This window comes from Kogia breviceps, chromosome 1 (genome assembly GCF_026419965.1).
Source record: "Kogia breviceps isolate mKogBre1 chromosome 1, mKogBre1 haplotype 1, whole genome shotgun sequence".
NCBI classification, from domain to species: domain Eukaryota; kingdom Metazoa; phylum Chordata; class Mammalia; order Artiodactyla; family Physeteridae; genus Kogia; species Kogia breviceps.
The window spans coordinates 54,712,609-54,738,091 of record NC_081310.1 but is presented as its reverse complement, the minus strand read 5'-3'; the positions used below and the strand labels follow the sequence as shown (position 1 = coordinate 54,738,091).

At 45.0% G+C, this 25,483-nt stretch overlaps 2 protein-coding genes across 11 annotated transcripts in view; both read right to left on the bottom strand.

The window, feature by feature from the left end:
- LOC136794050 (uncharacterized) overlaps positions 1 to 7,663 on the bottom strand; it is a 147,363-nt gene extending 139,700 nt beyond the window's left edge. For 6 of the 7 annotated variants that reach the window (XM_067031786.1, XM_067031767.1, XM_067031804.1 and 3 more), the window contains exon 1: positions 7,297 to 7,663. The gene's annotated coding sequence lies outside the window, so the exon portion shown is untranslated. Of the gene's footprint in view, positions 1 to 7,292 lie in introns of all 7 variants that reach the window. The other variant, XM_067031797.1, reaches the window with a different exon arrangement.
- Positions 738 to 24,434, bottom strand: LOC136794053 (uncharacterized). 4 transcript variants are annotated; one of them, XM_067031838.1, is made up of 3 exons: positions 24,056 to 24,391; positions 22,174 to 22,264; positions 738 to 774 (listed from the first exon to the last, which is right to left on the bottom strand). In XM_067031838.1, the coding sequence occupies exons 1-3, from the start codon at positions 24,314 to 24,316 to the stop codon at positions 770 to 772; spliced, it is 357 nt and encodes a 118-aa protein (XP_066887939.1). In that variant the 5' UTR covers positions 24,317 to 24,391; the 3' UTR covers positions 738 to 769. The 4 variants fall into 4 exon arrangements, 3 of the variants coding, with proteins under 3 accessions (XP_066887939.1, XP_066887934.1, XP_066887928.1); XM_067031833.1 differs by lacking the exon at positions 738 to 774 and adding an exon at positions 20,435 to 21,394; XM_067031827.1 differs by lacking the exon at positions 738 to 774 and adding an exon at positions 20,435 to 21,362.
- Between the last annotated feature and the right edge of the window lie 1,049 nt (positions 24,435 to 25,483).

Below are 25,483 nucleotides of genomic sequence, written 5' to 3'. Positions count from 1 at the left end.
CCTCCACGCCCCCCTGGAACACTCACTAAATATCCAGGAAGTGCCTGCATTATGAACGAATCAATGAACAAACAAGCTCACTAATTTCCAACGTGCGGTCACATGAATAATCTGACCTTCTCAGAAGTTAAGCTTCTGTGTGGGGCGCGGCAAAGCGTTGCCGCAAAGTAGGATAGAAAAAGCTGAGTCATCCATCCTGTAGCCAGTGCGCATGCGTTGGAATATGTTAACAAGGTTTTGGAGCAGTAACCAGTCCGAAGGTGACGCGTGGTCATGACTCCGATATGAACCAGTCAGAGACTTGCACAGTACCCCGAATCTTATATAGGCAGCTGCCGTTAAGGCTGCGGCGTCTTCCTTCCATCTTTCCATAACCAAGCTGTACTCCAATAAAGTGTGATACGAGAAGAATCTAGCGTGTGGTGACTGTTATTCTGCTGGTCAGACGCAGCTCGCCATAAGTGGTGCCGAAACCCGGGAACGTTGCACCCCGCATGGAGGACCGATTCAGAACTCGACACACGGAGTGAACCGTCGGTAAGTAGTCCAGTCAGGTATATTTTCGCTTTCACTTTTGTCCCTTTTGTTGTCCTCGCGTTCTTCCTTTGTGTGTTGTCGGCGTGGCCGAGTGCGCACCCCTGGTCGGTAAACAGTTCGAGTATTCTCCAGCTGCTTTCAGTAGGAAACGGCAGTATGGGGAATAGCTCATCTGCCGAAACTGCCATTGGGTTTCATGAACCCATTCAAGCCTTATTGAGAGATCGGGGACTTAAGCTGTCACAGAAAACCATAAGCAAGTTATTACAAGATATTGATGGCGCTGCACCCTGGTTTGCAGTATCTGGCAGCTTGACTGTTCCATCATGGGAAAAACTCGGAAGAGATCTAACTGAACACAGTAAGCTGGGAGAGCTTTCTCGGGGCACCCTCCCGTTGTGGAGGTTGATACACTCGTGTCTCACGGAGGGAAGATGTGAGGATATAATTCAATGGGGACGCAAGGCTCTTAGTATGTGTCAAGATAGTGCGTCAGAAGGCGAAAATGTAGGGGCTACTGTAAATAGGCCTAAAAATCCAAGAAGAAGAAAAGAAAAACAAGCAGAAAAACAAGAGTCGGCGCCAGGATTGTATCCGCTCTTAGATGAGTTTAAAGCTTTACATTTATCTCAGGAAAAATTGAGTCCCAAAGAAGAGGCAGCTTTAGAAGAGGCAGCTGCAGAGTATGAACGGGGACAGTATGGGAGTTCCCCGTGTGCTCGTCCGCCATTATATGCCCCCGCTGCAACAAGAGCTTCCGCGCTTGTACAGACCCCTGCTTCAGCCGCTAATGCCCCCTGTGTACCTCAAGGACCATTAAAATGTACTTTTATCCCTCGGGAGGCATGGTCTCAGGTGCCCATGGCCTTTCCCGCATTTGAGGATCCAGCCACTCGTCAGAGATATTATGAGATGATAGATCATAGAATAATCAAGGATCTTGCAGAGGCTGCCAGAGGATATGGAGTCACTGCTAATTATACTCTGATGTTATTGCAACGCCTTACCCAAAATGCATTGACGCCCACAGATTGGCAGGACATTGCGCGTGCTTGCTTATCAATGGGGCAGTATCTGGACTGGAAATCCATTTTAACTGACTTGGCATATGGTCAGGCGCGGGAGAATGCCGCTCATGGGCAGCCTGCCTGGAATGTTGATATGTTATTAGGGCAAGGTCAATGGTTGAATAACCAAACAGCGTTTCCTGTGGAGGTCTATGGCCAAATAAACCAAATTAATATGCAGGCCTGGCGTGCCCTCCCAAATAAAGGAGAAGTTTCAGGAAACCTGACTAAGATCATACAGGGCAGTACAGAAGCATTTTCTGACTTTGTAGCCAAAATGATGGAAGCTGCTGGTAGGATTTTTGGTAGTGTAGAAGATGCTATGCCATTAGTGAAGCAATTGATTTATGAACAGGTTCAACATGTTATTACCCATTGCCTTGAGGCCTGGGCAGCCTGGGGTAACCCCACCAAGATAAAGACGGATAATGGCCCAGCCTATAGTTCTAAAAGTTTTGCTCTTTTTTGTCAACGGATACAGGTGCTGCATGTTACTGGCTTGCCCTATAACCCACAAGGCCAAGGGATTATAGAGCGTGCCAATCGGACACTCAAAGAACTATTATTTAAACAAAAAGGGGGAATAGCAGAGAACTGCACCCCCAAACAGAGATTATCACTTGCCTTATTTACTATAAATTTTTTGAATGTGCATGATGATGATAAAACTGCTGCAGAGCGTCATGTGGCATTGACTCATAAAGAATATAGTACAGTGATGTGGAAAGATGTATTATCCAACCAATGGAAAGGCCCGGATCGCGTTATTGCTCGATCCAGGGGATCTCTTTGTGTCTCTCCACAGGATCAGGACCCGATTTGGGTGCCGTCAAGATTGACACGGAGCGTGGAAGAGAAACTCGAAAGGGATGCCGAGTGTCGTACGGATGATGCAACAATGGATAATCGTAATATTTCTTCCCTTGCTCAGGGCAGAGAACCTGACCTTTTGGGGAATCAGCTGGACCTGGCCAGTTCCCATGCCGGTGCATTCCCAGAGTAGAGTGCTCCCTATGCTGTATTCCACTAGCTGTGATATGAATGCGGCATGCACCACGCCATTGAAGCTTGATTGGGTGCCTTATAATGCTAGTAATATAGTTTTGAACAGAAGTCTTTGTTTCAGTTTCGATACTGACAAGGATTGTATTATTTTGAAAAAAGGAATATTACAGGCGTGGGAAAGCCCACTAAGGCATAGTATAGTTCCATTAAAGGTTTTGACGGAAGCGTTACAGCAGATTGCCTCTGGAGCCCGACAAGGTCAGGGTACGGGAATCAATGGCACTGATGAGGCAAATGTCACTACCTTTGCCTTGGAGCATACAGACATAGTTCCAGTAAGGAAAAACTCTTCTTGTGTACTGGCTAATAGGACCATTGTTGCTCCCTACTGTGAGCCAGACACGACATCACCCCCGATTTTCACCCAATGTCAAGATAGAACCCTAGCGAAATATGAAATTAGCTCAGGTTTTCGATTTTCCCCTGATTTGAAGTCTTATATGGGTAGAAAGAATAAAACCACTAATGAGAATTGGGCTTTTGAAGGGTGGCCATTTTACTCCTGACTGTTGATTAATGAAGTGGGGGCCAGCATGGATATCTCCGCTTTGGCCACGTTGCAGCAAAGTAATGGTACCTATTATAATGTTTCCGGGACGGTGCGACATTCCAATGGGACCAGATATAAACTTAAGATCATGAAAAAATATGAATCAGTGTATAATTACACCAGATCAGCAGCAGCGGTTTGTGTGAAGTCGCCCTTTGTGCTGCTGCTTACTAATGACAGTGCAAATTGCACGAGGTCTGGCCACTGCTGGCTGTCTGAGTGTTGGAATGGGACTCAGGTTACCACTGCCATCGTGGTGAGGGTGCCTACTTTCGTACCTATTCCGATTCAAGCAGATCCAAATAATTTCCCCATTTTAAATTTGCTTCGTATTAAAAGATTTTGGCATCACTGCCGCCATTGTCACAGCAATAGCCATTTCTGCCACCACAGCGGTTACCGCAGGTGTAGCAATGGCGAGCCAAGTTAAGGCCGCAGAAAAAATCAATGAAATTGTGATGAAAACTTCACAGATTTTGGAAGAACAGACTCGATTTGATGCTCATATTTTGAGTGGCATTTTAGCTACCAATGAAAAAATCAATCTATTGGAAGAGGCCATGGATGATTTATATGGCCTCATACAAGTGGGCTACGTGCAGAATATAGGCCATGTGTGTGTCACACCTTTTCTCGTTTCAGATGCACTCAATAAAAGCAGATTGATCGGAGGATTCCTAGCGGGAAATTGGTCCCGAGAGGCGGAACGGATGATATTGAAACAGAAGATTCAAATATTGCGGCTTAATGCTACCAAACTGGAGCCAATTACTTTCGGGGACTTTACCTCTTGGCTCTCCTCTGCTTTCTCCTTTTTCAAAGAGTGGGTGGGAGTAACTATGTTTGCAGCCTGCTGCCTGTTTGGGATTGTGCTATGTCTCTGGTTGGTCTGTCGAATTCGTATCCGAGCGCGCCGAGATAAGGTTCTGCTCACTCAGGCGCTTTTGGCTATCAGTGAAGGTGATTCCCCTGCAGCCTGGCTCTCTGCCCTGAATAATCCCAGATGATTGCCCTTGCACGGAGAGGCTTTGCTGCCATTACACCTCCATAGGGAGCTCTTTTTACGTCTAGACAGCCCTAGCACCCTGCAGCCCGATGCTGGCCTTGCACGCAGGAGGGTATCGTAGATGTCCCGGTGAAAAACTGCTGTTGAACCGTGAGCACACCATGGTGTGAACATGCGTACCGACAAAACTTCACTGAGCGCTATAGTAAATAAATAAGGGGGAGATGTGGGGCGCGGCAAAGCGTTGCCGCAAAGCAGGATAGAAAAAGCTGAGTCATCCATCCTGTAGCCAGTGCGCATGCGTTGGAATATGCTAACAAGGTTTTGGAGCAGTAACCAGTCCGAAGGTGACGCGTGGTCATGACTCCGATATGAACCAGTCAGAGACTTGCACAGTACCCCGAATCTTATATAGGCAGCTGCCGTTAAGGCTGCGGCGTCTTCCTTCCATCTTTCCATAACCAAGCTGTACTCCAATAAAGTGTGATACGAGAAGAATCTAGCGTGTGGTGACTGTTATTCTGCTGGTCAGACGCAGCTCGCCATACTTCTGGAAGGAGCCCATTTTCTTAATGTATTCAGCATCCATAGAGTCATCACAAAATAGGAACTCTTATAAAGTACTGCCCCCTCACTTCCCATGAGAAAGCAATATTCCTCACCAGGGAAATGGGAGGGTAGCACACATTACCCGCAAAGCTTTAGAAAGGCTGCAGCTCACTGAGCACTTCACTAGGGCCCCTGACCGCCTGCCTGGTAGTAGGACAGACACACCAGGAACGGCTGCTGACCGGCAGAACGAGCGTCCAGGCAGGCAGGCAGCACACCCCGCACCCTGCCAAGCAAGGTCCAGCCAGCAAGGGAAAGACACTCTCCACTTCAGAGCCGCCAACCACTAGAAAGAAGCCAGGTCCTGCCAGGGTCTGGACACACGAGGCCTTCCTTACAAGGTTACAAATCGGTGGCCTTGCTCTGCCTCGAATAAAAGACAGTGATGGGAGGGCTTCCCTGGTGGCGCAGTGCTTGAGAGTCCGCCTGCCAGTGATGGGGACAACGTGACCATATCCAGATGAACTTTCAACTTCGTTTCAAGTGCCTGGGTGCTGGGTCACAGTGGATTTCTAAGCTCTTCCAATACTCAAAAATAACCAATTTCTAAGATGCAGAAGGGTTGTTAAACATACACGTAGCACAGACCCCAGTCCCACTCCTGAGTATTTTCTCAACTGAGGTAAAACCCAAGTTCACATGGAAACCTGCACTGGGATGTTTACAGCAGCTTGATTCCTGATCCCCTCAAAACTGGAAACATACCGCCTGCCACCCGCAGGCGAATGGACAAACAAAATGGAATACAACACAGCCAGAAAAATGAGTGGCATCTCATACCTGCAACAACAGGGATGACAGACTTCCCTGGTGGTCCAGTGGCTAAGACTCCGCACTCCCAATGGAGGGGGCCCGGGGTCCATCCCTGCTCAGGGAACTAGATCCCTCACGCCACAATTAAAAGATAATGCACACGGCAATGAAGATCCCATGTGCCGCAACTAAGACCCAGCACAGCCAAGTAAATAACTAAATAAATAAATATTTAAAACAACAACAAATAAACCAGGGATGAATCTCGCATAGGTTTTGCTGAGCCAAAGCAGCCAGAATCAAAAAGCTACATGCTGTTGTTCCCTTTACCTGACTTTCTGGAAAAGCCAAAACCTTAGGAACAGGTAGGAGATTAGCGGCCAAGAGGCTAGAGAGGCAAGCTGGCGCCAAAGGGCAGCAAATGGGATGACAGGATTGCTCTGCCACCTGAAGGCGATCATGTGTCAAAACTCCTACAACTGTGCACTACAAGTAAACTATGCTTCACGGCTACTAGGGATAAACAAATTATTACATGTTGAAAAATGCGCCGGCCAGCCAACCCGTACAAGACAAGTGCAGTAAGAGGGGCGGGGAGGCGAGGCGAGTGGATCAGCTGGAGTTCTGAAGGTTCTCCCCACTTTCAGCTTCCCTCCCCTGGGATGTCTCTGCGCCCTGCCCACTGCTCAGTCCGCCCACCCAGGCCACCCGGAGTTTCCCAAGCGGAAAAGCCAGAGCCCAGGCTCAGCCGCGCCTTTGGGCACAGGAAGAGCAAAACAGAAAGCGCCAGTGCGCAACGGCGGGCTGGAAATCCTCGGACCTCAGATAACTGCGGAGAACCGGGGCCCGGAGTCAACATCGGTTCCCAGGCGGTCCCAGCGTCCCGACCCCGGCCCTGGCCGCGACAGTTTCCACAAACTGACGCACACGGAGCCCGCGCGAGGGGCGGGTCGCGCGGGCTTCCCCACCGGGTCCCCTGGAGGCCGGTCCCCCGCGATCCGAGCACACCAAAGGGAGCCCCAAAGGCGCCCGCTGCGCTTTCCCTCCCGAAGGTGGGCTGCGGGACCCAAACGTAAACCCTAAGACAAGAACACGTGCACCACGACGCCATGGTGGACGAGAGGCCGGGCGCCCACCTGGCCGGACACCCTCCATTTCTGGAATCACCGGACGCCTGTGTAAATTTCCGTTGGGCGTGTCATTTTCCAAAGGCCACTCAAGATCAGAGGGACAAAATGCCTAACTAAAACAAAACAAAAACACAAACAGCTGGAGAGAAGGAGGAAAGGGTTTCCTCAAAAAAAAAAAAAAAACTAAGCACGTTGACAGCGCTAAGAATAAACTACCAGGACAAAAAAAACCCTACATGTCATATCATAAAGTACAGAAGGGCAAGCGCGCCGGCAGTCCAGGCCAGGCGGGACCGGGGTCCCCAGCCCTGCAGAGCCAACCTCAGCCCGGCTCGGGCGCCCCTCGGAAGCGCGGGGTCCCCGCGGCCAAGTCCGCGTCCCCGGCCGGCGCCAGCTCCCCTCTGCCCACCCTGCGGGCGAGGGCTGGAAACGGCCGCGGAGAACCACGGTGGGGCGGGAAGGGGGGCTCCAAAGAGGGTCTGGCGACTCGAGTCGCTCCGTTTCTCGGTGGGCTCAGCGCGCGCCGTGGGGGAAAAGGGGCGGGGGTCCAGGAGGAGGGGACGGGCGCCACTTACGTACACCGTCAGCGGCCACGGGTAAACGGCGGGCTCGGCTACCACAGGCGACTCCAGCCTCAGCTCCAGCTTCTCCCCCATGCCTTCGCTCGCAGACCCCGCACCGTGCTAGTCTGGCGGTTGGGGGAGGGGCGCGGCGCCGCGGGCGGGGGCGCTGCAGACAGGCCGGCGGGCGGGCGGGAGGCTGAGGGGAGGGGGCCTGGCCTGGGCCTCAGCCGCCGCCGCCACCGCCGCCGCCGCGCTCCCGTCCGGCCCCCGGCTCCCTCTTTGTGGTCACAGGCCTGGGGCCTCCAGCCCTGCCCTGAACTCGGGCCAGCGTGAGGCGGCGAGCACAATGAGTCGAGGGCAGCGCTGAACCACTCGAAGCGCGCGCGTCCCGCCCGGTGGACTCGCCGGCTCTCACGCATGCACGCACGTCTATCGCTGCCCCTGGCCACGCCCACCGGCCCGAAGTGGAGACCCAGATTGAAATGCTTGAATTCATACGTACTCCAAAATTCTATCTGACCTGGCAGAGCTCAGCACAGCTACTATTCTTCTTTCCTAAAATCAAGGCATAAAGAAATTGAATAAAACTTGCCAAAATGTCACCCGCTGCTTCCAAAAGCAGATTAAAGAAGGGAGTGTCCAGAAATCAGGATGAAGAAAACGACTTAGAGAAGCCCCTTCTCCTATCAGTGTACCACCAGGGTTTATCTGGGTAATAAAAGGATAATGGGCCTTTTTGTCATCTTCTTTTCATAATTTATACATTTAAATTTCAGTTCACATTTTAAAAATATCCAATCAGAATGAAAGGCATTTCCAAAAGTATCAGTTTTTTTAATCCTCACCCTTTTACAAATGTGAAAACTGAGGCTCAGTATAGCTGTCAAGGAATTTTCCTAAATCACTGAAGCTGTAAATTTGGGACCTAAGTCTAAATCAGTTTCTCACTTTATCTTGGCTCTCTTCTTAAAATTCTGTTTAGGGACATGGGGAGGGGGAAGGGTAATCTGGGACGAAGTGAGAGAGTGGCATGGACATATATACACTACCAAATGTAAAATAGCTAGCTAGTGGGAAGAAGCCAAATAGCACAAGGAGATCAGCTCAGGGCTTTCTGACCACCTAGAGGGGTGGGAGGGAGACGCAAAAAGGAGGGGATATGGGGATATATATATACGCATAGCTGATGCACTGTTATACAGCAGAGTCTAACACAACGTTGTAAAGCAATTACACTCCAATAAAGATGTTAAAAAATATATAAGAAACCTATACTATAAAATAGATACAGTGATAATATATCAGAGAGGTGGAATTATGGCTGCTTTTTAATCTATTTTTGGATTTTTTTTTTTTTTTTTTTTTTTTTTTTTTTTTTTTTGTGGAACGTGGGCCTCTCACTGTTGAGGCGTCTACGTGCAGGCTCAGCAGCCATGGCTCAAGGCCTCAGCCACTCCGCGGCACGTGGGGTCTTCCTGGAACGGGGCATGAACCCGTGTCCCCTGCATCGGCAGGCAGACGCTCAACCACTGCGCCACCAGGGAAGCCCTGGATTTTTTGATTACATGATTTCTATATAAAGAATAGGAATCTCTTGTGTAATAAAACTTACTCAAAAACAAACAAAAAAAACAAAACAATTCTGTTTAGGAAGAGAGGATTGAATGAAGGTTTGAGCATAGAAATCATCTAGAAATCACTGAAGATACTGGGCCTGTAGTGCAGTTTCATTTGTAGTGGGTTTGGCTTACATTCTTACATTTAGTTTTATTTCTATACAACTATCAAAGAAGGAGAAAGAAGTTGGCTAATATTTGCCTTTGCAACTAATCAAAGCAGAATTGCTTTTAGCTTTAACAAAAGGATCGTTTTCTGATCTCAGATTGACATCTTTATTCTTAAATGGAGCATAAATAACATTTATTGCCTAAGATTATTTACAGTAAAAAAGACTGTTTACTGTTTACCACCTAGCAGATGACTATTTGTAAGTCTCACTGAGTATGCTAAAAGCTTATACTGAGCTCTCATGTTAACACAGTAAATTTAAATTAACTTCAGCAGCCAGAATTCATGAAACCGGGTAAATGATGCAAAGATATTTAACAGGGTATTCTGTTTTAATTAGAGATAGAAAATGTGAGTCAATAGAGGTTTTTAAAAATGTTGCATTCTATTACTTTCTCATATTTTAAATCTAGGAATATAGATGAAAACTAAAAGGTGTTTGCCACTTTAGTTCAGTTTTCAATGTATATCAGCTCCGAATTTATACTGAGTGAATAGTAAAGAGTCTGAATGAAGAACATAATCTGGAGGCATTCAGGTACAAGTCATAAATTTTATTAGAAGGTGAGTATCTGTTCATTAGCAGGCAGCTATATCACTTAACTATAAAGCCACTACAATTCAAACATTGTAGCATTACTACATGAAGGAACACATATACAAATTAAACAGAAAAGAATATCCACAGATAGTTCTAAGTATATCTGGGAACTTTCATTGTGATAAAGTCAAGCTATAATCTTTAAAATTGATGCCTAGAAAACTAGACACCCATTGAAAACTAAAGTCTGTACCTCACACTACATACCAAAATAAATTACACCACTTGCACATGTAAGAAGCTTGCAAGTGGCCACTTTACCCTAATGAGATGCATCTTTTACAAATGTTTTCTCCCACTCTGTGGCTTGTCTTTTCATTATCTTGATAGTGATTTTCACAGAGCAGCAATTTATTGTTTTAATGAAGTCAGGCTTATCAAACTTTATTTCATGGAGTGTGCCTTTCGTGTTATATTTTTAAAGTCATTGCCATAGCCAAGGTCATCTAGGTTTTCTCCTATGTTATCTTCTGGGATTTTCAGTTTTGTGTCTTACATTTAGGTCTGTGGTTCATTTTGAGTTAATTTTTATGAAGGATATAAAGTCTGGGTCTAGAATTTTCTTTTTTTTTTTACTGTGGACATCCAGTTGTTTCAGCACTATTTGATGAAAAGACTGTCTTTGCTCCATTGTATTGCCTTTGATCTTTTGCCCAAGATCAGTTGATTGTATTGATGTGGGTCTATTTTGGGGCTCTTTATTCTGTTACATTGATCTATTTGTTCTTTCACCAATACCACCCTGTCTTGATTACTGCACCTTCATAATAAGTCTTCAAGCTGGGTAGTGCCATTCTTTCAAGTTTGTCCTTCTTCAATGAGGTGATAGCTATTCTGGGTCTCTTGCCTCTTCATATGGACTTTAGAAATCATTGTGCCAATATCCATAAAATAACTTGCTGGAATTTTCATTGGGATCGCACTGAATTTCTATAGATTAAGTCAGAAAGAACTGACATGTTGATAATACCAAGTCTTCCTATTCATGAACATGCAATATCTCTCCATTTATTTAGTTATTCTTTGACTTCATTCATCAGTTTTGTAGCTTTCCTCCTATAGAGGTTGTACTTATTTTATTAGATTTATACTGAAGCATTACATGTTTGGCAACGCTAATGTAAATAGTGTGGGTTGTTTTTAACCTATTCCACTTGTTCATTATCGGTATATTGGAAAGCAATTGCCTTTTGTATACTAACCTTGGATCCTGCAACCTTGCTATAATCACTTATTAGTTATAGGAATTTTGTGTCAACTATAAGATTTTCTACATAGATGATCATGTCACCTGTGAACAAAGACAGCTTTCTGTCTTCCGTCTCAATCTGTACACCTATTATTTCCTTTTCTTGCCTTATTGCATTAGCAAGGACTTGCAGCACAATACTGAAAAGTTACAATAAAGGAGGACATCCTTGCCTTCTGCTTATTCTTAGTGGGAAAGCATTGAGATTCTCTCCAATAAGTATGATGTTCGCTATTGTGGGTTTTTTTGTAGATCGTATTTATCAAATTAAGAAAGTCCCTTGGGGCTTCCCTGGTGGCGCAGGGGTTGAGAGTCCGCCTGCCGATGCAAGGGACGCGGGTTCATGCCCCGGTCCGGGAAGATTCCACATGCTGCGGAGCGGCGGGGCCCGTGAGCCATGGCTGCTGGGCCTGCGCGTCTGGAGCCTGTGCTCCACAATGGGAGAGGCCACAACAGTGAGAGGCCTGCGTACAGCAAAACAAAACAAAACAAAATAAAAAAGAAAGTCCCTCTCTATCCCTAGTTTATGGAGAGTTTTTCTCATGAGTGCACGCTGCATTTTGTCAAATGCTTCTTCTGCATGTATTTATATATGTTTTTTTTTTTTTACTTTTTTGTCTTCGTTTAATTACATTAATTAATTTTCAAATGTTGAACCAGCCTTACATACCTCACAAAAATCCTGTTTGGTCATGGTATATAATTGTTTGTATACTTTTTTGGCTTCAATTTGCTAACATGTTGTTGAGAATCTCTGACACAATTTTTATCACGTTTCTACTATAAAAGGTTTGGGATTCTAACGAATTTAAGCTATTAATCAGTCTTATCAAATTGTGCTTTTTATTCAAAGATACACCATAGCAGAACCCTGAGGAAATGGATGGTGAATGTTAAGGCCTGAATTTACACTCCTTTTGTACTTTACACCCTGAACCCGTCTCTCAACAAGTGTTTACGGTTGATGTTTATTTTTTTGGAAATTAGACATAAGTCACTCCATTCATTCATTCGACAGATTCTACAGCAGAAGGGAGGCTTCTAAGGAGGTAGAGTGTATTAGTGGGGCTGCAGGTTATTACAGGGAATCCAAGCAAGGCCTCATAATGGAGGCAGTGATGTTTGAGAAAAGACCTAAAAAAGTGAGTGGATGAGTACTGTAGATAGTCAAGAAAACAGCAATTCAGGTAAAGGGAACAGGAAGTGGAAATGTCTGCCTACTATACTTGTTGAACATCAAGGACTAAAGAGTATAAGATGTTTGGAAAAGACTGAGCAAGGAGTAGAGGTGGAGGAGATGAGATCAAATATATAATGTGGAGGGTAATCATGTAGCAACTTTGCAGCATTTTAAGAACTTCAGCTTCAACTATGAGGAAGGGGAAGACACTGAAGTCACATAATTCTTCTGATGTAGATTCTCAAAGGGTTGTCCAGCCACTGTGTTAAAGACACATTTCAGAGGGATAATAATTAAGATGACAGACAACAAAATTTTAATCCTGAGAGGTAACAGTGGAAACATCGAGAAACTGTCAAATTCTGGTTCTATCTCAAAGATAGGGCTGACACATTTTCCTTCTGTATTGGATGTGAAAGGAGAGGGAAGGAAAAATTTCAAACATGAATCACATTTTGCAACTGACCACCAGGAAGAATGGAGCTGCCCTTTTCTGTTTTGGAAAGTCTACAGGAAGAGCATTGAGTGACAATGTGTGTATTTGACTGCAAGGAATATTAAGTTTGGGATGTCTATTAAATGACAAAACAGAGATATACTGTTAGTAACCAGTCTTGTTAGGTGGACCCACTCCATAAAGGACAACCATCAACCTACCTAATCTGCTCAATTTGAAGACCCATAAAGGACTTTGGGGCATTAGTGTGAAGAGGGCTTCCTTCTGCGTTTGTGTGTATGTGTGTTATTTGCGTTGACACTGTGGTTAGGCTAAAGTAGCACTATTCTGGGCTTTCATCTTTGGCAACGTTTTTCTCACCAAGAAGCTTTTTTATTGGGTTGATGGCAAATGAGTATTTGCCTGATTCTTCCTGTCCTGATTCTTTAACTAGTTTCCTAGTTTGGACAGCCATGAATTTGGTTAGTATTTGTTAATTTCACCCTTGAACCTGGACACACTTGAAGTGAAGTGATGTCCCACCACACTGATGGTAGACTCCATCTGAGCACGCTCAAAAGAGCACAGAAGGTTGTCCACGGGGAGGGTACTATCAGAGGCTGATTGACAGTATCTGTGTTGTAGACCAACTTAAGGGCAAACACATAGGGTTCTTATGCTTTCCTGCTCCTGATAATAGGCAATGGCAGGCTCTGGATCACAATGTTTGAACCCAGGAGGAATAGTGTTGCACTCTATGTGGCGTGACTATGATAAGGGGTATATATCTTATCTAGCATGTATCTTCTTTTTCATGCTACACAAATACAAGGCTGTCACTTTCTGAGACAATAAACTTTCTCTGGCTGTGACAGATTCAACGCAGATGTCAAGTCAGAAACATTTCTGAATTAGGTAATTTGGGTTCCTTGACCAGGTTAAAAAAACAAAACAAAACTGTTTTTCTTCTTGGTTTCACATTTAAACAATAGGAGTTAGTCTAAACTGTATGACCAAAAAATAAAACTACTAAAATAACAGGCCCTTATCATTATTATTTTGATATAATAAATAATAGAGGGGTATTGTTTTACTAATAATTACCAGCATTTAGTAACAACAAGCCAAACATTAAGCCTTTAGGAACTTTGTGAGCTCCTTCATTTCTTACAATAACTCTGTCAGATTGATACCAGTATTTATCACCTTTGATGCAGAAACTCAGTTTCAGAGGAAGACACTGAGGCACAGAGAGGTTAAATGTAACTTGTCCACAATTGCCCTCGCTGCTATGTTAGTCTGCTGCATCATCTCCTATCACCACTATCACATTTCTTTAATTTGACTTTAGATTCAGATAAACAGTTTTCCTGGTTGCAAGGAAATCATTTAACAAGCCCAGATTGCAATGCTTGAAATGCAAGTCTGAGCCCAAACCTGAGAACCCTAAACCATGTGATCACTAAAAATACTGAGTATCAATTCTCAGCCTTCTAATATGAGTTTGCATTTAAAATAACAGGTCCTATTAGGAATAAGTGTACAAATGGCATTCTAGGAGGGAATATATCCACCAGGTGTTTTAAATTCCTTTAGTGACAGTGCAAATGTATGAGAGCATTTCCTGCCATACTAAATAAACTGATTTGCTCTTGGTGGGGAAACACTGAACTTAGTATACAAAACTTAACCTGAAAGCATTTTCTAAATATCCTGCTATTACTCTACTCAAAGTTAGCCTTGTTATCTCCTTTAACAAACAAGAATGGTAAGACACAGTCTCAGTTAGTATAGTATGGATAAATCATTTGCAGTCTTGGGTAAACTTGTACCTTAACGAGTGTCTTCAATTTGGGGAAGACATGAAATCACAATTGCCATTCTCTATGCATATTATTGCCATGTAAACTAATTCCCACAAAATAAAGCTATAGTTAGGTAGATCCTTTCATAAAGTGATGCAGTCACTCAGAAAGTCTTTATAACCTAAACCGACTGGACAGTCAGTAACCAATGAATTATCCTGATGCTGATTCATCTGCGAGGTCCTTTATTCCAATGACTTTCACTGCTATTCTTCTCTTTTCCTTTTGGGATTAAAGACTATGCATAGTCTTTCTTACTCTAAGGTTCACCTTGTACCTCTTCTGTCATACAACTCGTCACTTTCCCCATTGTATGCCACCAAATGCCCAAAAGAAATCTGAGTACTCTGCGGTCATGGCACAGGTCTTTCTAAAGAGATGAACACCTGTTCAAAAACAACTAATCCGAGAATAAATATATGGGGAAATGAACTGGGGACATGACTGGAATCAACTGAAACTGTGAGAGGCCAGCAGGGCAGATATGTGTGTCTGTATGTGCCTTAAAGAATAATGTTCTCTATGAGAAAAAATGCTTCATTGCCCCAAACTTTAATCCAATTAATATCTGGGAATATATTTCAAGACCACTTGTATATATGTGTAGGTACATAATGTTAGCATTGTATATTATTTGTGTTATGTGCTCCCTTCTATTCACGGGAATATGTTGCCTTTAAAGTTTAACCTTTCTTGTTGATTTTGTACATGGATGAAGGTTCACACAGTAAGATACATTCAAGAATTTCTTTCTCCAATACCATTGATATGAATTCCTATTACTTAATTCCTTTTTGATAGATTTTCAGATGACAGTCCAAGTTAGTTCTGCCAATGGAAATCACAGGACTCCCAAATCTGGAAAAGACTTTGCAACATTTGCAGTGTGTGTTCATGGTCTGCAGCAGAATACTACAGAAGGCTTTTGGCTGAATTGGCAGTGAAAGGAGAATGGAAAGTTAGGGTATCAGTTACTTTTCAGTGTGGTATGTTTTCTTTTCTACTATTCTAGTATATATTAGAAATTATGTAAAAATCAGGAGGAGAGAAATGGTTAAGAAAAAATATAATCTGTCATGTTAAAGTCATTCGGCACTTACCTGGACTCACAGGTAACGTGAGAGAACGTGAGAGCTGGCTTGTGAGAGCTGACCTTGTTCCATTTCCCTCACTGTATTGATGAAAAGCTTTGAGGCTCAAAGAAGGAAGTGACCCTGCCAGAAGCATACCAGGCAATAGTGATGAAAGGGAGACTCCTTGGCTTCTGTAGAGCCATGTCTCTGTGCACAGGTATTAAAGAAGCATTAATTAAATGCCCCTTTACCTAATAACGTGGAGCTTAATCATAGGGTTTGGGCTTCTTGTCTCTTTTCTTTTGCTTTTTCTCTATTACATCCTTGGGGGCCTTAGTGTTTTAGTTGCTCTCTTGAACTGGATTTACAAGACATTTATGTTCAGTAGCCCTAATTTTTTTGGATTGTAGGCTTAATTTTTAAGAAGTTGGGGAAGGGGCTTCCCTGGTGGCGCAGTGGTTGAGAGTTCGCCTGCCGATGCAGGGGACACGGGTTCGTGCCGCGATCCGGGAAGATCCCACATGCCGCAGAGCGGCTGGGCCCGTGAGCCTGAGCATCTGGAACCTGTGCTCCACAATGAGAGACGCCACAACAGTGAGAATCCTGCATACCGCAAAAAAAAGAAAGAAGTTGGAGAAGGATACTGACCTGCCAAAAGTTAACAGATTATTGGCAAGGATATAAAAATAATGATAATGCCAATTTCCCTGTGTATTCCCTGTGTACTTTAGGGGTAAAAACAGTATTTGTAAAGTGATTTCAAAATGTGCAAATATTACCTGTGGGACATAACCTACTGGGTTAAGAGCACTAACTCTGAAATTAATTTGCCAGGATCTTTTTTCCCCAGCTCCACCACTTATTAGTGGTGCAACTTCAGGAGTGGTACTTCTTTGTGTTTCATTTCCTCTTTGAGAAACAAGGGCTTAATAACCTCACCCATTTTACAGAGCTGTGGCGTGGAATTCATACGTGTTAGGAATCCATGCCACTCTTAAGTCTTTTAAAATCAATCTTACTATTGTTGTTACTACTATTATTATTTTGTTAGCTGTCCTTGAAAATGCTTGCCAGCAGTACTGACTTGCTTTTCTTTTTGTTGTATATTGTCTACATCCCACTTAAGCGTTCTCCCAAACCCTAAGAGGCTTTTTCAGATATTTTACAGCTCTTTACTTGTTTGTCACAGCAAAAGTAAAAGAAGTGTGGCTCCCCTTGATCGAACAAACCACAACTTCCGTTTTCTCCCATTCATACACATAGGTGAACAGATGTGAAAAAACGACTCCATGGGGCCTTCCGTCTGGAGCCAAACATCCAGGCTCTGTGTAACTCGACATTAATATGCACACATGTTGGTCCCTTAGGACCCAAAAGAATCTCAACTAAGCCCATCATTATTTCAGGAATATGAAGAATGCTTTTTTTGTGAAATCGTTGAACATAACAGAAATACAAGAAAAGGCAGAGGTGTTTCGTATCACAACTTTTTGAGACATGCTCAGAGCTCTAAGATATAGCTGACACTTCCCCTATCAGCTAATGCTTTCAAAGTGACCATAAATTTCACCATAAACACATTTTTTCAGCAATGGCAATAACGTGGTGACTATACTGCTCAATTCCTCACAGTGTCAGCATTAAATACATTAAAAGGGTAAGTTAAAATATCTGCCTGATTGCTTCTGACATAACCCCGAGATCTCTTTTGTTTCTGTACTGCATCAATTATAATGTGGAACATTAAGACACATTATTTCTAAACACTAACAAGGAATGGAGCAACAAGTGGCAGACAATCAAGGGGAATTTTTCCATAGCATGGTGCTTATTTTGTTACAAGGAGGAATGCAAACCCAAAGGATGTAATTTAGAGGAAACTCTGTCCTCTCTATTCTCTAGGAACTAGAACAAGGACACTGAGAGAAGATGATTCTGCGTAAATGAAACCGTTTTCTCCTAATTACAGCTGAATAATAGGGAGCAAACTTCCATGGAAGGTTGTGATCTGCTTGAAGAAAGCTAGGAGGTTGCCCTGGTTACAGCCTTCCACATACAGTTATTCAAGCTCAGAAATGATCATCTGTCAGGGGTGCTACAGTAGGGAGCGTTTTGCCATAGCTGTGAGACTCAGCAAGATCACTTCCAACTCTAAAACCTACAGTTTTAATTTAAACACCAACACCAGCCATCATTAAGAGTGACTTCAAATAACTCCAAATCTGTTCATCTACTCACATAGTCTTTACACAGTCAACAGACCTTGAGTGATTACTACATGCCAGACGTGGTTCTAAGACACAGAATAAGGGATAAGAAATGTAACAACCTCTGTCACTGTGGGGCTTGAGTTCTCTGGAAAGAAGTTCATCTAAATACAAAGAGACACCAAAGATAATATTTGTTTTGATTATTATTCTGTGAAAGAAGTAAGGTAATCTGATAAATTGGGACTGAGTTAGGCTAGTAGGACAATCAAGGAAAAAATATCTTTAAGAGATGAGTACCAAAGAATAGAAAGGAATCATTTATGGAAATATTTTCTGGAAATAATATTTCTAAAACATGGGAACAGCAAATACAAAGGCCCTGGAGCAAGATGAAGCTTAACTACAATCAAGGAACAAACTGGAGCTAAAAGGTTAGGTCAGGAGATAACAAAACAAATTTACACCAGCTGGTCCCTAACTTCAAGTCTACGTGGATATATTCTTGAGGTGAGTTAGACATATATATCATCCAAAAAACAAAAAATAGTTGACTCCAAAATTACCCTGGAAATTCTGAGTGAGACTCTTTACAAAGGCACAACCATATTAAAGATCACAGCCATCATTCTGCAAACTCCACTGTGGCCATCACTTGCAGGCATTTACTGGGGGTGTTTCATATCCTCTCTAAAAAATTGGGCAGGAAGAACAAACAACCTAGCATGTCTGCACCGTGCACCTAGTGTCTCACAATTGAAAAGTAGCTGAAGCTTACCCTGCTGATGGCTTTGCCGGGTTTTTTTTTTTTTTTTTTTTTTTTTTTACCTTTTATTAAGTGTCCCATCTCTTTTAAGAACTGGGATATATTTTTTGAGGGAAATAGACTATAGGACAATTCAACTGACAGAGATCATACTGTACTTGACTTTTCTGTTCTTTGCTACATTTATTTGTTGAGACAAATATCTCTTCTTAGCCCTTTTTAAATGGCTCTGTTAAATATAACGGACACACGGTACACTGCACATATTTAAAGAACACAATTTAAGTTCTGAAATATGCATATACCCATGGACCTGCCAACACAATCACTGCTGTGAACTCGGGCTGGCGTGAGACGAGCACAATGAGCCGGTGGCAGAGCTGAACCACTCGTGGCGCGCACAGCGCGCCCCGTGGACTCGCCCACTCTCACGCACGCCCACACGCATGTGTTCGGCTGCTCCCGCCCACCCCCACCGGCCTGAAGTGGGGACCCGTGGAGAACCCTCGGGGTCTGGGGTGGTGGGTTCGACTCCCACCCTTGACGTACCGTGACACCCCCCCCAATAATAAGACCATAATTCCTCATTAACTATGACAGCCAGAATTCCGGCGTCTGTTCACAAAAATGCTGTGTATTTAGCCTATGCTAGGCACCAGACCCTGGACGCTCAGTACTGGCAAAAAAGGAAATGCCCTGCCCTCATGGCACTGCCATTTTAATTGGAATAGTAGTGACAATGGTCAAGGGAGAAAATAAAGTGTCATCATCGCCACGGGGATGGTTAACCTCATGTGCACACTGTGTGGGGCCCCGGCAACCACAAACATTATTCCAGATGTGGCCAGGAAGGTATTTTTCAGAAGAGACTAACACTGAAATTGTTCCACTTTGTGTATAGGAGATTGTCAATGCCTCGGTGTGGGTGGGCCTCGTCCATCAGTTGAAGGACGGGAGAGAAAAATGAGGTTCCCTAGAAAGAGGGAACTGTTCCTCCAATGGCCTTGGCACATCAGCTCTTCCCTGTGTCTCCAGCCCAAAGTCCTGCACTGACTTGCCTGCCTCACGTTCACATGAGTCAACTCCTTAAAACAAAACTATGTATGTAAAAATACTGAATATATACAAGCCTATTCACTTGTACGTGTGTGTATACATGTTACATATATGTATACACATGTTTATATGTGCGTGCATTTGTAGTATATGTGTAAGTACTATATACAGTATACATACAAGCCTATATTGCATCCATGTATGTATGTGTATATATATATATAGTATGCATATTATAAATATGAGCATGTTGTATATATACACACACCCATATATTGATATATGGGTATGTATATATACAGTATATGTACACTGTATATATGTATGTATAGTGTATATTTATATATAGGTGTGTATATATGTTGTATACCTGTATGTGTATGTGTTATATAGATATTATATTTATATATGTATATACTATATATGTATGCACTTGCGTATGTATTTATATGTGTATGTGCATGCGCATATTTCCATAGAGGTGTGTGTGTGTATACATTGTATATATGTATGTGTATCTATCATATATATGTATATATATGATGAATTTATATATACAGAACCTATATATTTTTATGCTATATGCTTTTATATGTAGATGTGTGTGTCTATATGTATGTACGTGTATGTATTGCATATATTATATGTGTATATATGTATCATGTATTTATACACACCTAAATATCTTTGTATGTGTATATACGTACGATTATATATGTACCTAGGGGTGTATATTGCATATATGTATATATACAAAGTATGCATTTTATGTGTATGTATAGTGTAATGTATGTGTGTATTGTATATATGTGTATATGTGTGTATACATACTGTATATTGTCGCTGCCAGCACGACCGAGGGCTCGAATTCAGGCGGCAAGGGGATGAGGAAAAAGTTTAAGAGGAAAGAGTGAGGACGGGAGGGACACCAGGAGCCATTGCAAACAAGTGTCAATTTTATTGTTTATAGGCACAGCTTTTATAAAATGCAGTTACAGGGAGTTCAGGGAGTTAAAGCATACTAGGTTCTGTTTAAGATTAGGTTAGTTTCTTTCTCGTGGGAACAGTTTGTCCTTCATCCTGCTAGCTTCTTGAGAACAATATTTCTACCGTCTGTGTTTGCACCCAAAGTTTCTGCTATGACTGGGCATATTGTTCTTGACCTTGTGATAAACATTAGCAAAAAGGGGGGTTTTCATCTGTCCATAATGAGCTTCACTTGCACCTGTCATGCACTGATCACCTCGGGGGGAAACGTGGGTTGGAGAAGTCCCAAGAGCATTGGCTCAACCTTACTGAGGCATGCATGAATGCCTGCCTCTATTTTGGGAGCCTGTGCTCAATTGGTCATTTTCCTCCAGGCCAAATACCCCTAACGGGCATGGCGCGCTCCACAGTATATATACCAACTGTGCATTATATATATATGTGTCTGTATATATGTATGTGTCTTGTATATACTATATGTGTATATGTGTGTATGCATACTGCATATATACACAGCTTTATAGTTTTGTATGCGTGTACATATGTACTTGGGTGTGTATATACACACACACCCTTTGGATTCTGTTTGTCTGGAGAACCCTCACTGATACGGACACTTATGACAATTGAGCTCCTGCTCTTTGCCAGCCAGGGAGCCAAAAGCTTGTCCTTTCGGTGTCTCCTTTAAGTGTCACAAGTCCAGGGAGGGAAGGTGATGCCGCTCCTACCAGTTGAGGTGCCTCAGGGTCAGAGAGGTGCACAGGGTGGGGGGCTGGAGCCTGGTGGAGCCCAGGTGGAGTTCTAGCAGCAGTAGAGCCTAGCAGTCCCACTTCCCCGGGTGCTTCTCGCAAAGATGCCGAGGGAGAGATGGGGCCTGAAGGAGGGGATGAGGAAGCTTCCGTGGGTCTGCAAGTCCAGACCAAGGCTGACTCATCAAGGGTGCTAGAGGTCAGGACTGGTTACCCTGGTGGGGCTGGGGTTACACACAGCCATTCACATTCTGAAAAAGTATCCATTCTGCTCTTGTTTGTATGTTTACCCCCCTCCCCCAAATCTTTTACAAACAGATTCTCTTGGTTGCTGGGAGCACACAGGAGGAAGTTGTGTGTGAGGGGGTATGATCCAGGGGACAGGGAGGATAAGCCCCCCACTCGTAGGGCCAGGGGTGGCTCAGCTTTGTGAGCTAAGGATGGCCCGTGAGGTCCCAGAGAGAAGGGTCCTTGCTTCGTCCCTGCTCCCTGCACCCCATTCCCAGCCTGAGAAGCCCAGAGCCCCCCCCCCACACACACACACACACCAGGGAGGAGAGCCAGTCACCCTGGCTCCCTGGCTCCCAGGCTGCCGCTGCAAGACTACCGCCACTAGGGGCTATTTTCAGTGTTCATGCCCTACGACAAGGCCAGAGTTACTGTCTCCGGAAACTGTCTGTCTCGCACCCGCCCTCCCTCTCTCCCTCCTCCGCCTCTTCCCCTCCCGCTCCAGCTGTCCTCTCCTCCACCCTGCATTTCTACACAGAATGGCTCACAGACAGCTGCTCCCACCCGCCACCATTCGATGGATGTCACAGCAAGCCCTGGGGACTTCCGTGGAGATCCAGTGATTAAGACTCCGAGCTTCCACTGCAGGAGGTGCGGGTTCGATCCCTGGTCAGGGAGATAAGACCCCACATGCCGCACATGCCGTACCTGAAAAATGAGTGGCACAAGTCAACGGATGAAATATGTCACAGTAGACATCCAAGGAGCTCTGCGGCTCACAAACGAGGAGTTCCGAGTCCTGGGAAAGAATCGTAAAAGTAGTGTAGAATCACAATATCTTAGAGCATCCTTTATATCAGCCCCCCCTCTATCATATCACCAATCAGTGGGCATCAGCCTATACAGGAACTCTTGAACTCTGCAGTGACAGACAACCCAGCACTCTCTAGACAGATCAACGCATTGCTCGTTGCTACAGCAGTCTATATCAAATTCACAATCTTGACTCCCTGGCACGCATCAGTCCCCGTCTGCCTTCTGGAATGGTACACCCCAGGGTACACCTCATCTCTTTTCCATCTGGCACATTTCCCAAACACATGAGGACAATTTTGTTCTTCCTAAAGTTCTCTGCTCCCACGTCACCCTCCTAAATCACTCCTTACTGTGTTTATGACCTTCAGGAGCCCCCAAGGTTTTCGCGCCCCAAGGACATGACAAGCATTGGCATCAACGTGCCTGCTACAGATTCTGGGAAAGGGGCAGGGCCACACAACAGTCTGGCAAATGTGTACTCTCACCTGAAGTGAGAGTACATCGGACAACCTCAGCCTCTCTTCAGTCCTCAGCCTCTATCCAAGGTTTCTCCATAGCACACTATTGACATTTGGGGCCAGATTATTCTTTTGGGGTGGTGGGGAAAGTCTGTCCTGTGCCTTGTACGATATGTGGTAGAATCCTGGCCTCTACCCACTAGATGCCTGCAGCACCGCCCCGACCAGATGTGACAAAGAAAAATGTCTCCAGCCATTGTCAAACGTCCTGGGGGAAGGGTGAGGGCAAAATCACCCTCACTCAAGAGCCACTGCTCTATACAATGACTCTGTTCACCCATGAGTACTCAAAACGCTCTCCTCTGCTGGCTTAACAGGTAACCCTCCAGAAAGTCTATCGTGTATCAAAATACTATATGAAATTTAATAGTATTTATCTCTATAACGGTATCTCCAGACATGAAAGGAAAACTCTTTCTCCAGATGTTAAGAACCTCCCAGGTGGTTAATCCGCATTTACCTTATCTCCTACCCCAGGCACTGGAAATGACAGAAATGATCTGACACCCATTTTCGGGATCCGTTCAAGAAGTACCAGTAGTGTAAGGCTTTTTGGCAACCTGAACAACCGAACTCACGTAGAATATCCTGCCTGACCATGGCTTTGTGAGACAAGCCACAAACCTGTAGCAGGACCCTCCTCGCTGCTATTTACAGAATCGAGGTAGCTGACTGGAAAGCCGGGGGAGGTGAACAAGCCAAGAAAGCAGTGGGCTCAGCATGAGAAGCTGGAAAGGGTGACAAGGGAGGGGAGAATGAGCCTCAGCTGAAAAGAAAGGCGAAAAGTACCAAGCGATGAGTTCTCTTGACTGAAGAGAAGATTCGCTGAAGCCCATCAGCTTGCCCTCGGGGCCGCCCTCAGCTCTCCAGGGAGGTCTAAGGGAAGGGTGAGCCTGGATCTACGACTCCGGACTCCTGGTCTCGGCCCCCAGGCCTGACCATTCACTCAGACTCTCAATAAATAACTTGTATTCAAAGACCTTGCATGGGGACCACATCTGGGAAAACATCGCTGCACCCTCATACGTTACAGGGGGAGACCCGAACTGGCCAAGCCATGACACGAGCTGTGAGGGTGACAAAAGAGCATTGCAGGGATCGGACGTCGGATCACCACAAGCCCTCCGCCTTCCTGGCTCCTAATGCCAGGGCCCCATCGCCGCGTGTCGCCGGACCCCCATCCTGCCTCCATCGCGCACCCTTCCCCAAGGTTGGCCGGGGCCTGGAGTCACCAGCCCCTGTTCGGACCTACTGACCTCGCCGCTGCTGAGCTCTACACATCCCGCTCCTTCCACACACTTCGCCAATTCCACGGGCCTGTCTGAGCCGCGCCAGCCACCGACCACGAGAACGTGGCGCGCCCGTGACGTCACTGTCGTGCGCCTCTCCCGCAGCAAGGGGAATAGGGCTCTGGCACCCCGGCTGCGGCTCTTGTCGCTCGTGGCTCGGTTGCTTCTGGCGCTTCGTCGGGACCTCACGATCCGTGATCCCAACGAACCCCTGCCTATGGTGCGCATCCCGCGGGCTCTGCAGCGGCGGCAGGAAGAGCGGCAGAGCGGGCAGCGGAGCCCCCCGCGGCCGGTGCTGGTGCGACCTAGGCCACTGCTGATCTCCACGCGACAGCCGGAGTTGAACCAGCCGTCACGCCTCACGCTGGGCCCTTGTCAGCCCGCGCCACTCGTTTCGCGCGGCTGGACGAGTCGCCGCGCCCACGAGGACCAATTCTCAACATGTAGAAAACAAAAACAAAGCCTTGATCTTCCCTCCTAAGCCTTGTCCTCTGTCTCCAATTATGGATTCAACAGGCACTTACTGAGCCCCTAAGATATGCCAAGCACTGGTAGGCACTAGAGATAAAATGATGAGGCAGGAGGGAAAGGTTCAGTAGAACGGAGGGTTATAAAAAGGGAACTTACAAATGTGTGTGAAATTAAAACTGTGTATGGTGCTATGAAGGAGCAGTTACGTACGGCTGGGCAGTCTGTGTCAGCAGGGAAGAGACTGACTGGTGGGGCTTGAGGAGGGACTCCCTTAAGAAATAATCTCTGGGGACTTCCCTGGTGGGGCAGTGGTTCAAAATCCGCCTGCCAGCACTATTTACAGTAGCCAGGACAGGGAAGCAACCGAAGTGTCCGTCGACAGACGACAGACGAATAGATAAATAAGATGTGGCACATACATACAATAGAATGTTACTCAGCCATAAAAGAAATGAAACTGAGCTATTTGTAGTGAGGTGGATAGAGCTAGAGTCTGTCATACAGAGTGAAGTAAGTCAGGAAGAGAAAAACAAATACCGTATGCTACCACATATATATGGAATCTATCTATCTATCTATCTATCTATCTATCTATCTATCTATCTATCTATCTATCTATCTATCTATATAAAGGTTCTCATGAACCTAGGGGCAGGGCAGGAATAAAGACACAGATAGAGAATGAAGTTGAGGACATGGGGAGGGGGAAGGGTAAGCTGGGACAAAATAAGAGTAGCATTGACATATATACAGTACCAAATGTAAAATACCTAGCTAGTGGGAAGCAGCTGCACAGCACAGGGAGTTCAGCTCAGTGCCTTGCGACCACCTAGAGGGGTGGGATCAGGAGGGTGGGAGGGAGACGCAGGAGGGAGGGGATGTGGGGATATAGGTATGCATATAGCTGATTCACTTTGTTACACA